Genomic DNA, 17,086 nt, shown 5'->3' on the forward strand with positions numbered 1-17,086 from the left:
CCACATTAGTGCTGTCAATTATTGTGCTGCAGATAATGGTGAGACCAAGGAACAGTCCAGAGATCAAAGTCTCTGAATATCCCTTCTGAGAGGTTCTGCTGCTTATCAGTTATGCAATTCATGGTTCTCTCCGTGCGCTGTCAGGCTGCAACGCGATTCTATTTAATGGCCTCTTGAAAGCCAAGAGTATATGAGAAATCCTAAGGTAGATTCTGAGTTGAAATTTATAGAACGTGATCTATTTTTTTAAAAACAAAAATCCACTGTTATTGAGGTTTATGGAAGGGAAATGTCTGTAGTTGTAAAACAGATTTGTCGTTCTACAAGTCTAGTGTGAAGCATTCAATAAGCAGAGAGAGAATCTACTGAAAATCACCTGCTGCACAATTACTGTAGAGCATATACGAAATCTTACTAATTGAATTGTGTGTGTGCTTTCAGCAACAATACTCATAAGTCTGGTTTTATGAGGTATGGCTTTTCTTTTATCCCTTTCAGCCTAATATTTACAAGTTGAGGTGTTTGTTCCCCAAATATTTCAGATCTTAAAAACTGAAAAAACTGAGGTTTGTAGAAATTACAGTAACTGTTTATTGGTACAGAGACCGTATGGTCTGGCCTCTTGCTTAATACAAACTAGCAATGGGAGTTTTGGTCCAAAAGTGTTCATATTCTATGAATTACTAAACCTTCATAGGATTCATCCATTGTGGCTCCTGTTAATTCACTGTCTGTTAATCTCTGATAGTTTATGCAGCCAATTAAGAGCCAATATCTCCATAAATACCTTTTGTTTGTTTTCTGCTGCTCTGAACAGGTAGAGTTTGTTGTGCATCCTTCAGTGAGTCCTAATGATCCCCTTGTAAAAAGTGCCATTGAGCAGGTGCGATTCCGAATCTCCAATTCAAGCACAGCAAACAGGCAAGTTGTCACGGCGGTTTGGATGGCTAGGGGGGAGCTTGGCTTATCTAGGACATGCAAAAGTATGCAGAGGAAATAAGCACAAAGTAAGCAAAAGAAAAGAAAAATCTCTTCTTTAGCAATAGAGAAATGGAAGGACAAAGATGAAACAAGTTGTTGGCTGAATATCTCCTGAAGTCAGGAAAGAGGAGAGATTGAACTCTGCTTAGTTTTTACCAAAGTGCTATGTGGTTTGAATACAGGGTTAAAGTTCCCCAGACACCAACATCCCAGGACTGTGCTGAGGAAGAAAACCTGGGGCAAGAAGCAGTTCCTGATTCAGGAGAAACGCAAGAAAGCTCATGTAAAGCTGATGGCAATAGTCGGGCAAGAAAAACTGATGAAAAGATGGGCATAACACAGCTAAAAAACTATCACCCTGTTACAGGTACAGCTGTCTCTGCCTGTTCTGTCATTTTTCACTTTCCATTTATTAGTAATAATCACTTTCAGATGTTGGGCTCTCCCAAGATACAAGTGATTTATTTTCTTCTTTTGTAGAAGACAAATTTTTGGTTTACGTTCAAGCAATCTCACTATCCAATGTTTTCTTATCCACTTATTTTTTTTACAATTGAAACCAGAGTATTTGTATTCACTGCTACTTTTTTACTACTTGTAACTTAATATTTGTAACTTAGATTTACTTTCAACTGCCCACCTTTCCTTCCAGTTTTCCTCGCATCATTTTTGCAAAGGTAGCTATTTCTCCTGTTCTATTTCTCATTTTATTTCTGTTTGTGTCTTAATCTTCCCTCCCAGTTCCAGGACTTGGGCGTTCTCTTGGCTTTCTTCCCAAAATGCCCCGTTTAAGAATGGTCCACATGTTTCTCTGGTACTTAATTTATGGACACCCTTTAAATGGAACACAGCCAAAAGGAGGTAGTGATGGTGAGAAAAAAGGCAACAAACAAGGGCTGGATGTGAATGCAAGTGTACTTGAAGCGCAACCAGATGGGACCTTAGAAATTATGACAACTGTGGTGAACCCTGAAACCTCTGCCCAGGAGACTGAAGTAGAGTTGTCTAATCAAATAGGTAAGAAAGGGCACATCCTGAGTTTACTCCAGACTATGAACTGCCAAATGTGTTCTGCTTGCACACTCACAGTAGAACTGTTAACATAACCATTCGGTTTGTCCTGTCTGAATCTAAGCCAGTCTTCTTGTTCCTAGTGTACATGGATGATGCGTCGTGGATGCGCTATGTCCCTCCTCTCCCAGTTCACCGAGAGTTTGGATTTGGATGGGCTCTTGTTAGTGACGTTCTTCTCTGCTTGCCTCTCTCGCTCTTTGTTCAGATAGTACAAGTCAGCTACAAGGTACGGTGCTTTTTTGTTTCACATTTGTTCTACTTTGAAGTCTGATGATATCAACTGTACCTATTAGCAGTAACAAATATCCTCTTAGTCTATTTTAACAAAACTAGCCGTCAGAGAGTAGACACTTTAGTTCTTCATAGTCTTTTACTGAAAAGTTAGTTGCTTTTGCAGCTACACTGGAAAAAAATGTATAGCCCTGTAATACCACAAATTCTTAAGCTAATACTTTGCAAAGAGCTTTTTATAATCTCATTGAATATTCTGTCTCATTGATTAACAAGAATGATGTTTAGTCATTTTACAAAAGCAGTAGCATTTGCTTAGAAAATATTTCAGTAGACAGTTCTGGTTGCAAAGTTTGATACATTAAAGGATAGTTGTATTTTGTATTTTGATTAACTTCTAAAATAATTCTAGGTGGATGGCCTGGAAGATTTTTTAAACGATCCACTAAAAAAGCACACTCTGATCAGGTGTCTTCCAAGGTCAGTCCGACAGCAGCTCCTCTACAAAAGGTAAGCAGATGAGTCAAAGTAAATGGCTCTAGGGAGGAAACAACAGTGGTTGACTTTTTTCTCAGTTATTTCCTGTTCCTGTCAAAGAGAACTTTGTTATTTAAGGCAAGGATCATCAATCTCTTAAGGATGGTGAGCCAAACTGTATTTTTCTCTCTCAAATAGAAGGTAGTAAGAAGCTAATAAGCAATATTCATGCATGCTGTCAGGCAGTGTTTGAGAGCTGGGAGGTTTTGTCCTTCGTAACTCATCAGCAGGATGTTACTTCTGTATAAAACACACTCCTGACTGCTGCTAAATTCAGAATTTAGTAGAGTCTAAACGTTGCTGTCCTTCATAAATCTTTCAGAAGATGCCACGTTTCCCAGTTCCTGCTTCTCGTACATACCGTTCCATTGCCACTTATGCTGTCAGCGGCATGTCTGCCATTGTTTGCCATTCCTCATCTAGGAGGTTTATAAATTGAGATTGGACTGGAGATAGGGAGGGAAAGCAACATTAAAGGAAAGTGATTTGAATATGTGGAAACAACAGCACCATCTTAGTTTCCTCAGAAAGTCATTGCTGATGGCATGGATTTGGACGGTTGGAGGCTTATACAACATTTTGCAAACCTGCAGGCGTTTCATTGGTGAGTGGATAGGGCTAGATAGACAATAAGAGCTGTCAAGACTCGTGGTCGGCTCAGGTTTGCAATTCCTGACCTGTTACTTGCTAAATCCTTGTAACAAGGAAACTGGTTCTATGGTATTTTCTGAAATCTGCAGGCTCCATGTGACAGGTTTATGCAAAACACTACGACATACAACCAAGTTGTTTCTTTACCCCCCGGCATTCACTACAACTTCTAACTCGGCCGAATTTGCTTCAGTATTTCTAGGCTTGTCAAATGATCTTTCTGAGCCGCAGAGAAAACTCCTGCCAAAATACAATTCCTGTGTAACTGCATGGATCTTAACGAGTTAAATGTGGGCAAAGCAGAATTTTTGACAAACTCGCTCTCAGAAACTAGATCTTGTGAACGAATTTCGTGAAACTTCCAGAATTTTGCCATACAAGTAGATATACAGCATGGGAAATGTTGCACTTTTTGCTCTAAAAAAAAGCGATAAGCAACTGAAAGCAGTTTCTTGGAGCAGTAATTCTAAACAACCTTAACTACAAGGACCGTTGCCCTGTTCTTTGAGTGTACACATGTGAAGGCTTAATCTGCCCATACTTAGCGGTCATGTTTGCTTACTTATGTCTGCTTTTCGTAACATGAAATTGTCTGCAGAGCTGCTGGTGTTCTGACCTTGTGTAACTCATTTTTACGTATTGTATTTCTGGCTAATTTTGTTCTTTGCTAGCAAAATTTTAGTTAGTATTTGGCTAAAATACTGTGTTTGTGATTTGAGGAAAGGAAATTTGGAGTTTTGGGATACTATATGTTTTCCATAGGCTGACAATGCAAACAAAAATAGCACTTCAGAAATTCTAAAACTCAGTATTTCAAAAAAGCAGTGGTTTCCTGAAATTTCAGGTTGCTGCATGAAAATGGCACGTTTTCTGGTATCATTTTTACTGTTTTCATGAGTGCTAATTGTAATACTCTTAATATTGCTGCAGGAGGTACATCTTTTCAGTGGTAGAAAACCTTCAAAGATTATGTTATATGGGACTGATACAGTTTGGCCCAACAGAGAAATTTCAAGACAAAGACCAGGTAATTTTTTTAAACATTTAGCTATTCTTCTTCATGTTTTTTGTCCAGTGAAATAAATGCCAGACTTGGGGTTTGTAATTACCTTTAAATAGTTAAGTAAAATACTGATGTTTCAGACGTGTATGCAAACCTTCAGATCTAAGGGACATATTGCAAGTTGTGCAGATAACTTTTGCTTGTTTCTCTGGAAAGACACTACTGAAATGTAGAATGCTGAACGCTGCACACAATAATGATCTGGGAGGTTCCAGGCTGGCAGCACTTTATGAAAAATGAGCGTGCCACATTTCGTTCCATCAAGGTGTTAGGCACTGGACGTCTGACACAGAATAAAGTCACTGATCAGAGTAAAATAATGATATTCGTACACATCTTTTTATAAATAGAAAGCACATGCAAAGGAGAAAGCAGTCCCAGCATATACTTTATGAGGATGAGAAAGATAATTAGGCCCCAAAACATATCTGTTCAAATCCTGAATGAGAGCTTGTAGGACATAGTCACTCTCTGTGGAAACTCAGAATATCCTGTGCAAAAGGGGAAAAAGAAACTGTTCTAAATTTAGACACGAAATTTCTGGATTGCTGGCAAAGGAATACGGTGCAATAGGGTGGGGATGGGTGTGTCTTCTATCAGAGTACTGGCTCAGAACAGCAAAGACTGAGACAATGCTAAGGAGTCCTAAGCTACATTAAGTTGTGTGTCCTGTAAATTAGACAATTTCAATGACTTTTACCTACCCACCTGAAACATACTGTGTTTGACAGGTCTTTGTGTATATGAAGAGAAATGCTGTGATTGTTGATACCACTATCTGTGACCCCCACTATAACCTGGCTCGTAGCAGTCGTCCGTTCGAGAGACGTTTATATGTTCTGAATACCATGCAGGATGTGGAGAACTTCTGGTTTGATTTGCAGTGTGTCTGCCTTAACACACCATTGGGTATGATATAACTGTACGTTTTTATCACCTTTACTGTTTATTCTGTTCATACCACAATTCCTCCTCCTTTCCTAAAACTTGTGGGAGGCTCTGTTTTGTCATTTCCGGTGTTTTGTTCTCTTGGCTGATCACCTTGTCTATCAAGAAAAGCTATAAGTTCTGTCCATGTAATTCTATGAAGTTGACATGCACTTGAAATTTTGAGAGCGGTGGTAAAGGAAAAACATTGCTGTCCTGTTAGAAGTATCATATTTGATAATAGCCCTGAAAGATTCTAATCCAGCTACGGAAAAGCCTTTTTGAAAATAGTTACTAGTATATTTTGGCCATAGCTCTCCGCCAGCTACGGCAGAGGCCCCTTTTCCTTAGAAACATGTTGCTAAAACTTCTAATAAGTAGACTGAGTTAGATGAGAAGTGGAAATGAAAGGAGTTCATGCACCCCAGTTTTCTGGAGTTTATTTTCATGGTTGGTTCCTTTACATTTTTAAATAGGACTTACAGCTACAAGAAGTACACATCTAAAAAAAATACATCATTAAGCTAGAAATTGTGTGAGGGCTTTTTTTTCTACCTGTGAGTTCTGTTACTCTATAAAATCATCACCTGACTCCTCTGCTATACCATAAACATATCTGCAACATGAAGGTGTCAGACATGAAGAATGTTCACACTGTGTTTTAGCAGTCACAACCTACCACCGCCTTTCTTGAGGACTGTTGCCATGTTTGAGTATCTGAAAGGCTGTGATTCATGCCTAGAATATCAGTGAACTGCTGCATTTTTTTCGTCATAAAGGATATCAGCCTCACATTACTTCTGCCCTGAATACCATTTTGGATAAGTTAGTGCCGTCTGCTGGAAATTGACTGGAACACCATTAGCCTCTGTAAGAAGGTAGCATGTTTTCTGGAGAAGTGGTAAAAGTGTTAGTACTGTTTGGGAGCAGTAGTTTGCCATAGCAGTGTGGACTGAAAAGGAGTGGAAGTCTTGCTTCTTGTGCTGATGGTCAAAACCATTTGTATGTCTAGGAGTTGTCCGCTGTCCTCGTTCAAAGAAAAGTAATCTTCAAGGAGAGGAGACTGCACTAGATGTAGAAATGGAACAAGAGTCAGCAGTGAATAAACACAATCTGGAACGGAAGTGTGCAATGTTGGAATACACCACGTATGTCATCTTCATCCTTATTTTACTATTTGAATAGAGTGGGCAAAAAGAACTGTTCTGGTCTGAGAATGTTACTCAACAGAAAATGCAGTTAAGACTCCACCATTTCTGTTGGGTGTTGTGAGGGTGGGGTTTTTTTATAATTCAGAGGCTCTCTGTTTAAAAAAACTTGTAGTTATGTATCATGTTTACAAGTAACTTGTCTCCCAAGCAAGTTTTCATGCTAGAGGAATGGGAAAACCAGATTTGGCTTTCCTTCCAAAGTCATACAAATGTGTGTTGCAAGAGTCTTGGGGAAAGCAGTTGAGAGGGAAGGAGTGCTTCTTAAGTACAGTTAATGCAAGGGAAAAATTTAAAGATTCTCTGTTCCTGTGCTTTGTATCGTGGTATCTGAAGTACTCTGTAGCTACAGTAGCTCCCTGGTGTCACATTCTGAATTCTCTCCTGTGTTGCACTTTGCTGCACATTGTTTACAGATTCATCTCTAAAATAGTATTGGTGTACACTGGTGAAATCTGGAAGTGATCTCTGGAGCACTTAATCTTCTGCCTAATCACAACCAGAATACTTCAGAGGATTGTATACTTATAACCTGTGACAGCCATGCAGAATGCCAGTTATACTTCGTATAATGAGCGTTCTGCACTGTGGGTTAGTTTTATCAGTATTCTATTGTTTTAATAAACAGTCTGTTTAAAAGTATTTTCAGTTAGTTGAGCGTTGCAGGTAAATATAACAAGTTATCTTAAATTAATGGAGTTGAGGGAACCAAATTCCACTGATCCTTGCTGATAGAAAAAAATTCTGTTCAGTTCCACTTGTCAGCTTTTGCATATGGTTTCCATTAGACACCTTTTAAATTGGAGATCTGGTGTTGTCCTGCAGTTAGGCCGGAGATGACCGCAACATCTTTAAGGTCAAGAACAGTTTTTGGATTTAATTGATGGTGTGATGTTATCATGGAAGAGTTTTTTATTGAAAGCTTTACTGAAATAATATTTTTCCTGGTAGCTTTCAAAAAAGTCTTTCATAAGGCGAAACAGGATTTCAAAAATACTCTTTGGTGTTGTTACTGGATTGTCAGAGCTGTCGTATCTACTGCATACACAAAGCTTATTTGTCATTTGTTTTTTTTTTTTTTTAGAAGTAAGTTTGTCTCCATGATTTCTTGCAAAGTGTTGTATTTATAAAGAAGAAAAAAAAACCCAGTTTGTCCATTACATGCTATTCATCGTTAGTTTCATCAGGGAGAGAATTGCTTGGCTTGTATGTGTATTTAAACAAGCTTTGATGTATTTCTTAGAAAACTGGAGACACCAGTGCTTGACAGTCAGTGTGCAAAATGCAGTGTTATGATGGCCTTTAGTTCCTCTGAAAGACTTTGCCCATGCTTGTCCTGAGAAAGTTTTTCGTCTGAACAGGTGTTTTCTCTAGTTCTGTGGCAGGAATAGTGCAAAGAACATTTTAACTAAGTTCCAACGGCCATGTTGACAATAATGAAGTTGCTCTGTGTGTAATCTTTAAACTGAAAAAAGTTCAGTCGTTAAATATCAGGGATTAAAACTCAATGGAAAAGCCTTGTTGTCGCACTTATGGAACAGGGTTAAGGGAGGGACCATCTCTTTTACTCCTCTTCGTTGCCAGCCCTATCTAAACTGGGAGAGCATGGTGAGAGTTCTACACGTTGCAAGTGTATCACTTAGGGAGTGCCTTCTTAGCTGTTCTTACAAAATAATTACTGTATGTTTTGTTACTCTTTCTCTTAGAGGCAGCCGGGAGGTGGTTTGTGATGGAACTATCCCCGGAGATGGGCTAGGAGCTGCAGGTCTGGATTCCAGCTTTTATGGGCATCTAAAACGCAATTGGATCTGGACAAGCTACATCATCAATAAGACTCGGAAGGTGGGTATTTTAGAATTTGCGTACTGTAGTGACTTTTCCAAATTTTAATATTCTTAAGGTTGAGATACTGATTGCAAAATCTTACTGCTTGTGTGGTTTCCCAGCCATGTGTCTCAGTAAGGCTTTGCATCACTGGGAAGAAATGAATGCCAAATGTGGTAAATCTTGGCGCTGAAGTGAATGAAAGAATTGGATGTAAATTTTATCTGAACTGAATTTGATAATACATTCAACCAAAGAAGAAATACTTTATTAAGCAAGCAATTTAGGTTACTTAGTGGTGACTCTTGCCATTCTGAAATGTTGGAAGTTGTCAGATGAAAAGTGAAACATCCAGAACAAGGAAATACACACAGAGGAAACAAAAAATAAATTAAAAAAAAATTACTAGGAATATGCCCAGCATATGCAAATAAGAATGGCCATCCCAGTTCTGCCTAATGCCCTGCCTCTGATGGTTGCCAGTAAAAGATTTGTAGGGAAGGTTGTAAGAGCAAGGTAGACATGTGATGTTTCCTCAGAATATTCTCCCAGCTGTCTGCAAGTTTGGCAAAATGCCATTCTAAACCTGGGAGTGATGCTTCAAAGCTGTTAATAGCTTTTTCTTTTAGCATTAATCTGTCTAATTGTTTTTTGGACACATGTAAATCTTTTAGTATCCACAACTTTGTGTAGCAAAGTGTTTCAAAGTCCTATTATGTGTCACCACTTCCTTTTGATGGCTTAAGCTCCCTAATAATTGTAGTACTAAAGGAAGCAGTGAAAAATACCATTCTCTGTTACCCTTTCTGTTTCACTTGAGTTTGTAAACATCTCTCGTGTGTCCCATTATCATCTCTTTTTAAAGACTGGCATCTACAAGATTACTTAACTGTTGCCAGCATGGAACCTGTTCTGCCTGTAATCACTATTTTGTTGCCTTTCTTTTAACCTGTTCTCATTCTACTATATCCTTTTTGTGGTTAAAATATAATCATGTAGTGTATTTCGGCTGTGGACAACATAGCTTCACAGCATTGCTCTCCTTGCCTAAGAATTCCTTACACTTGCTTTTCTTTTTGACCATTACCAAGCATTGAACAGGTACTTTCACAGAACTGTCTGTAGTTGCCCTGCCCTAAGTAGTGGTCAGATTAGATCCTGTCAGTGTATATGTAAACTCAGAGTTGCTTGGTTTGACCTTGGGCAGGATCATTTACTCAGAATTTCATCTACTGTTCTGTCACCTAGTTCAGCATTAACAGCACCTCCTGCAGTTCTTCAGTCTTGGCTTTCCTCTCCACGTCTGTGACCAATTTCTGTCACCAGTGAATTCCACACCAAAGAAATGGGTTTTGTGGAGAATGGCAAAACTCCTAATAGATTGGAATCAGTGTGGGCTCAGATTTGAGATGGATAGAATATGGTGTAGGAGGCATTTAGTCAATGTTTGTGTTTGCATTTTGGTTTCGTGCTTTTTAGAAGTTCCTTTGGAACATAAAATGCTTTGAAAAAATACTGTTTTAGGGAAAATTCTGCTCAGCATCTGTAGCAGTGAAACAATCAAGCATTTCTTTTCCAGTGATGACTTCTTTTAAACTTGAAGAGATTTGCTGAAGTTCTAACCTTCGTAATCTAGTGGTCATTGCAGTATGATTTAACAAAAGCTCTAGAGCCGTTCAGATATGTGGTAGTAACAAGACAAATGAATTATTCATTGTAGCCAGGGATCTTTTCCTTTATTCTGAAAATTTGTTTCTGACGCTACTCAAAGGATATTGTGTATAGTGATGTTCAAACCAGTGCACTCCTTTTGCATATCACCTTTTTGAAAGCTGTGTTGTCTTAGGAAAGTACAGTTTCTGAAAATGGACGGACAGTGAGACTCCAAACCTTCTTAACAAAACACCCCCTTCCACTCAGTACTGGAGGTAAGGTGGTGATGCTGGCGGTGGGGTCTGTAACTGTATTACAGCTGTTACTGTCTTTGTCAAACCCAGTATGGATGATGTGGGTTATTCCAGTCTCCTTACGGCAATCTGGGACGCTTCTGGGGCAGTAAAGTAGATGTGTAAATAACTTCCATTCCCACAGAACAGCAATATTTGTCCTTTATAATTTCTGATGTGCAGTTTGCAGAATGTCTAGAGGGACCGATGTTTTGTACGACTAGGCACTGTTAAAATTGCATAGCCTAACATTTAAGCTAAGGAGGAGGAAATGCTTCAGGTTGAATATAAAACCTCAACTCAGTTCCCTTGTGTTTGTGCACTGTACACTAGACTTAGTAATTACTTGATGATTCCTCATTTGTGTGGGATTTTATTCTGTGTGAGCTGCTGAGAAGTGACATGAAATGACATGACTAACAAAGGGCAAGTCTGAGAGGGCATCTGTCTTTTAATGTACTGAAACTTCGGCATTTGCTCTTTATACCTTCATATTGTAGGATGTAATTGCTGTAAAGCTCCACTACTGTAAATATGTGTCATTTTAGGTAAAGAAATTAATATTTTGGGAGAAGGACAGGTAGAATCTGGGTCACTTGCCAAGAAAGAGGAATGTATTGAAATAAGTAAAGAACCGACTGAGGATCGAACCAAACGAGTGAGAGGCGGAAAAAGCCAAAAGAGGAAGAGGCTTAAGAAAGACACTGGAAAGAAGACAAAGAAGACGAAGAAAGGTACGTAACTAACACATCAGGAAAAAGCAGCATTCTTTTTAATGCGTATGCCTGCTGTAAGTTGCTTTAGAAAAGCCGGTGTGACTGTCACAGAGCGAGGGAAACGGAAACTTGCTGGCCGTCTCTTTGGGTTGCCTATTTCAGGTGAGAGGCTCAGATGTCCTGGGGCTGTACACTAGCTCTGGAGGAGAGCAGCAGCGTGCTGTAACTGTTACCTGCATGTGAATCATGATTGCACTACTGTACTATACAGACCAAAGAAATGCTAATTGTGTCTGTGCCACATTAACTCCTTGCAATTCACCGTCAGCTTTTGATAACTGGCTTAAAGATTTGTCATGGCATGGTGCTCTAGGTAGTCCTCCTTTTCTCATTCCTGGGAGAGGTGTTAATGCATTTTACTTTCTCAACTGCTACTTCCTGCTCTGCTTTTGTCTTTTGTTCTTTCAAACTCCAATTGGTGCTGATACTGCCTGTGATAGGAGTTTGAATTAATCAGAATATGTAGCTGCTGAGAACTTTTTTTTTTCCTGGATTTGTTAGAAGAGGATTCTGTAGAAAAAAGCAAAAGACTCCGCTACCATGATGAAGCTGACCAGAGTGCCCTGCAGAGGATGACACGTCTGCGTGTCACCTGGACAGTGCAAGAAGACAGCCTGCTCATGCTGTGCCGAATTGCTAGTCATGTGCTCAATGCAAAGGTAGGACCTCTGCTTAAGGGCTCTGTGTACCGAACACACATAGCGTCAGTCCTAGGAATTCATCCTGGTTCTAATCATCATTTGTGTACGTAAAAGCTGAATTTTAACTCCAAACACTTTGTTCTTCACACAGGTAAAAGGGCCCTTTGTTCCATGGCAAGTAGTTCGGGATATCATGCATGCCAGCTTTGAGGAATCCCTCGATAAAACTTCTCATTCCGTTGGACGAAGAGCTCGTTATATTGTCAGAAATCCACAGACCTATCTTAATTATAAGTAAGAAGGTTTCTGTCTATGTTCTAGGTATAGGCTAAGTTCTCCTGAAATTAAGTGAAGGGATATGCTCCTCCAAGGATTACTGTCTTACTTCATGTGAATATAAATATAAATATAAATATAAATATAAATATAAATATAAATATAAATATAAATGTAAATGTAAATGTAAATATAAATGTAAATGTAAATATAAATGTAAATACAAATATAAACTTTTTTGCACCCTAGTGCTATCAAATCTGTATCGAACTGAGAAAATCTCAACTATGTACAACACCTTCAATTGTGTCTGTTGCAGAGTTTGCCTTGCTGAGGTTTACCAAGATAAAGCCCTCATTGAAGATTTCATGAATAGAGAAAATAATTATGAAGATCCACAGGTAGGAGGGAAGTATTCTAAAGGTCATAGAGTACTTCACGTTGTTTGGATTACTGAGCACTTGCACTGTTTTGATTACTGTGATTTCATATCTTGTCTCTCCCTTGTACCCTTAGCTATGTTAAAAATAGCATCACTGTAAAACTGCAGCAGCATTGCTATTTTGAGACTAAAGTGGACACAGGCAGTCTTCCAAAGGCACGGAAACAGCACTGCTGTGCAGCAAGAATTCTGTTTTTTCAGTGTGCTGCTTTGTAAACATCCATGCCTGAGCATCCATATGCACTGGGTTTGTTTGGTTTCTTTTTAATCTTCTCATCCTCTTTGTTACCTGAGCAAGAAAACACTTTTGCTCTGTAATTTCCAGTTGCACGTCGAAATATTGCCTTAGCTTCTGTGGGTGAGTGCAGGAATATAAGCAAATTTTATGAGAGAAACCTTATTTGACCAGTCAAAAGATTTTATTTCATTTTTGAGCTTTATATGGCTTAAATCAATCACAATTTCAAATTGAAAAGTTATTTACACTTTCAGTGCAAACAATTCCATTTTTAATTTCAAAACCTCTTCAGAACTGTAACAATGTCACAGCAAGATTTTCTTTGTTTTTATCCAGGAATGACATTCATATTATTGTCAGAAAATCCCAACCAGTTTTGTTGTTAGATTAATTTTTGTTTGTTGTTCAGTGGTGAGACACTGCTGAATTAAATGCATGTGTCCCCATCCCTAAAGTCTGTCTCTGGAAGCAAATAAAATCTTGTTTCCAGAGAGATGCAGAACTGTCCCGCTTGTTTAACGGGCGTCCTCCAAGCCACGATTGTACAAACAGACTTAATGGAGAACATGATAACGCCTGAAGGGTATGAAGAGAAAAAAAGACTTAAGCAGAAGCTTAAACAAAGCTCTAGCAAGAGATCTTATGCTGTTAATTCAGTGTAATTGTTTTTAATATGTTCACGGTGGGTTGTCTGTAGCCATGAGCTTGGTCACAGACAGAACCTGCAACTGATCAGTAAATCAGCAAACGCAACCTCCACAGAGCTTTTCTGCTTCATCCTCTTGTGTGTCTTACTGTTTCCAACCTGATAATTCAAACCCAGCTGTTTCTGCTAGGGTTTTCCATGAACACCTTAAAAGTAGAGGGTCTTTTCCCACTGGAACAAGTTGAGGTTGATAACATTTCTATCTCTTGTTTTCACAGGTTTGTGCAAAGGAGTTTAAAGAGTTTGTGGAAAGACTGAAAGAGAAATTCAGTTCAACCCTGGGGAATCCCAAACTTGAGATTCCGGATACCTTGCAGGAACTCTTTTCCAAGTATTTTACTTATGGTGCTTTTGACTCTGCGCCTGGGCTGAGACAGTGAGAGAGGAGGGCCGTGTGGAGTAGACCTCTTCTCTGCTGTGCATGCTTTACACCCTCTGTTACTTGTACACTTAGCATCAAAAGAAGTTTCAGTAAATACAACAAGCCATGTTTCTTTCAAATCCATACTTTCTAAGTACATATAACTCACTTTGTTGTTCACAGAAGCTTTCTTATTTTAAACTATTCCCATCTTTCTAAATAAGACTTCTTGTAAACCAGAAGTTCACAATGTCAGATTTTGATAAATTGTCAAATCCTCAGCTTTGCTACTAGAGATGTTGGTACTCAGGTGTAACATTTTAATGCAGTAGAAGACTTCCCTTTACCATTTTCCAGGTTAACTGGCCCCATTTCATATCACAATTTGTAGCTGGTTGCTTAGCTCAATCAGCTCAGTGCTGCTAAAACTGTCGACAGAGAAGAGCCCTCAGCCTTGTGTCATGTTCTCCAGCCCCAGATCATCAAGCTTCTTCGTGATGAACAACACTTAGAGAGAAATGTGAAAATTTGGGTCTCAAACCATTTTCTGATAACAAATTTAGCACCTTTGTACATTTTCTTACTTGGGGAAGAGCTGTACGTTACAGTGAAAGTGCTGCTGAGGGTCACTGGAAGTCCAAAACCTCAATGGAATAGCAAACCCATACAGTTCCGTACTGTCTCCTGTCAACGTGCTTTACCTGCTTGTCAGCAGAGAGCTTAGTGGAGTGAGGGAGATTGATCTGGACAGTTCTTTTAATTTTCTGACACTTGTGCAGAGAGCTGCTGGAGCAGATGGTTCCCCTGCGCTGTGTCCATGCTTGCCTTATTAGTAGTTGCACTTGTCAGCCTCTGGGCTTCACGGTTGATCTAAAATCGCAGAATGTTACTTTTGTTTCAGTGCTTTCCTTTCCCTTCCCATAACTAGATTTCGAGTTTTGGCGATTGGAGAAGACACAAATCAAAACACAAAAGAGGATAGTCTAAGCAGGTGAGTAGCTGTAGTACCGTTTTTTCCCATGAGGACGCCAAGGTCATGTCAACCCTCCCATCTATGAAAGTCACATACTCTTCTAATTCAGTACATTTTTCATCTGCTTGTTGCAGTGTATAAAATTATTAATAGAAAAATACTTTCACAGGGCTGTAAGGAGCTCTGACATACATTATAGATTTGATGTATAAAATGATAGCAGCAGTGCCCTTTTCAAAATGGTGGTCTGTTATCATTAGGACAACAGTGTATGTTTTCTGTCTAGGTGCTATACCTGAAGAGAAGATGTTAGCAAAGAGAACTTTGTTTTGTGTCGGGTTATCTGGACGGATCCAGGAATTCAGGGTGGAAGGTCAGGGAAAATGTAACAGGCTCCTTTACGTGAATGATCCTCAGCTGTAGGGATCGCATGCCTTTTACATCTATTTCAGAAGCACGTGATTGAGTTTGTGTATTTTTGTGCTAGTTTAATAGTTAGGCACCTCATGCTCAAAAATCATTATGAATAAAGTCGTTTGTTTTTCTTTTCTCTTTCAGTGTCTATGATATTCATTTTCTAGTGCTACAGAACTTGATACAGAGCACTCTGGCACTCTCAGATAACCAGATGAAATCTTGCCAGTCGTTTCAGGTATAGTATCTGTACCAAACTTTACTGGTTATACAACTCTGAAGACTTTCTTCTTCCTACTTTGATATATGCCATTTTCAAACGGGAGAAAAGAAACCCAGAAACTCAAATCTGTGTCCATTTTCTGGAGATTATTCTGTTCTGCTTTTAGGAAATTATGTATTCTAGGTAGATTTTCAGTATGTTGCTTTTCTCTCCGAGGATAAGACTGCAAGATGTGAGGTTGAAGCAATCCCTAAAAATCATATGAAATAAACTCCACATCCCTTTCATGAGGTCAAACTGTATCATGATTTAGTGCCCGTGTGAGCAGTTGGAATTATGTGCTGGAGGAGAGAACACAAGGACAGTCCTACTGTCCAGCTGACGCTGGTGTTGGGAAGCCTCTCCTTCAGCGTTGGGGACCACAAAAATGTATCATCTTACCAGTCAGGCACTTAAAAAGATTAAAGTTAGAAGTTCAAAGGGAGTTTAATATCTCATCAGCAGGAAAGAGTGGAGCCTAGAAAGCCAAGCTTACGGAAGCAAATGCTTCTGGTAAAATGATGGGAAGAATCTACCAAAATGTGTTGCAAATGAGCATTTTTATGTATGTAACTCTAGTGGGAGCCTGATCCTATTTTGAATGTCAAGTGTTCTGCAGTGTTTAGTTAATTTAATTGGCATTTACCGTGGAAAGCCTGGAATCCCATAAAAGGAATAGAATAGCATAGTTAAGTGAATTTATATGTATCATTTACATTCTGACTTGTAGCTCCACATTAATTTAGTTAATGTAAACCTCGAGTAGGTGAGTTGAACAGTGGATTTGGAGCTAACGCGGCCTTTTACATTGAATGGGGATTTCTTGCAGACATTCCGTTTGTACCGGGAGTACCGGGATGACATTCTCGTGAAGGCTTTCCTAGAGTGTCAGAAGAGAAGCTTGGTCAATCGCCGCCGAGTAAACCACACGCTGGGACCAAAGAAAAGCCGGGCTTTGCCTTTTGTACCCATGTCATATCAGCTGTCTCAGACTTACTACAGGTGAGTGTCAGAATGGTCACTCTTCGAACGAATAAAAAGAACCTACCCAGGCATGTTTGGCTTGGGGAGAGAATACACAGGACATATCTAGAGCAAAGAACCTGACCATCGGAGCTGAAGCTGCAGAGAGGAATGTAACACGTAGCCCTTTATTCAGTTGGCAGCTGGGGCCGTACAGAGAATAGAGCCGAGCTTGCTGGGCAAGCCTTTACAAAGACATACGCAGAGGACGGGAGAGGTAGTGCCCAGGTTCCTAGATGTAGTGGAGAGGTTTCTTTGGTGCTCTTGTCATTTCGATGGTTGCTTGCTTTTACTGTCCAGTTACTTTGGGCTGCACTGTACCTGGATGTCGGGGATGGGGCCGGAGAGTTGAACTGTAAATGTATTCGGTGCTCAAGCAGAAGATGAGATCTTTACTTTGCATTTGCTATATAGTGCCTGACCTTCAGATCGTGCATAAATCCCTAATGTTCTGGAACTAGTGAAAGGACTGTGAAAGCAGATGCAGAAGGGACCAGCTCTAGCATGGAACTTCAACTGTTTGGCTGTCCTG

General features: G+C 39.4%; 1 protein-coding gene across 2 annotated transcripts in view; it reads left to right on the plus strand.

Moving 5' to 3' along the window:
• GTF3C1 (general transcription factor IIIC subunit 1) overlaps positions 1-17,086 on the plus strand; it is a 42,813-nt gene that overhangs the window by 15,926 nt on the left and 9,801 nt on the right. For both annotated transcript variants that reach the window (XM_075436517.1, XM_075436518.1), the window contains exons 13-30: positions 818-921; positions 1,164-1,348; positions 1,723-1,998; positions 2,136-2,281; positions 2,699-2,796; positions 4,405-4,501; positions 5,269-5,446; positions 6,477-6,612; positions 8,379-8,514; positions 10,343-10,424; positions 10,991-11,176; positions 11,720-11,877; positions 12,011-12,153; positions 12,455-12,536; positions 13,740-13,852; positions 14,811-14,873; positions 15,414-15,507; positions 16,361-16,533. In XM_075436517.1, the coding sequence (XP_075292632.1) occupies positions 818-921; positions 1,164-1,348; positions 1,723-1,998; positions 2,136-2,281; positions 2,699-2,796; positions 4,405-4,501; positions 5,269-5,446; positions 6,477-6,612; positions 8,379-8,514; positions 10,343-10,424; positions 10,991-11,176; positions 11,720-11,877; positions 12,011-12,153; positions 12,455-12,536; positions 13,740-13,852; positions 14,811-14,873; positions 15,414-15,507; positions 16,361-16,533 (2,450 nt within the window). The remainder of the gene's footprint in view (positions 1-817; positions 922-1,163; positions 1,349-1,722; positions 1,999-2,135; positions 2,282-2,698; positions 2,797-4,404; positions 4,502-5,268; positions 5,447-6,476; positions 6,613-8,378; positions 8,515-10,342; positions 10,425-10,990; positions 11,177-11,719; positions 11,878-12,010; positions 12,154-12,454; positions 12,537-13,739; positions 13,853-14,810; positions 14,874-15,413; positions 15,508-16,360; positions 16,534-17,086) is intronic.

The sequence above is a fragment of the Opisthocomus hoazin genome, chromosome 15, assembly GCF_030867145.1.
Source record: "Opisthocomus hoazin isolate bOpiHoa1 chromosome 15, bOpiHoa1.hap1, whole genome shotgun sequence".
NCBI lineage: Eukaryota > Metazoa > Chordata > Aves > Opisthocomiformes > Opisthocomidae > Opisthocomus > Opisthocomus hoazin.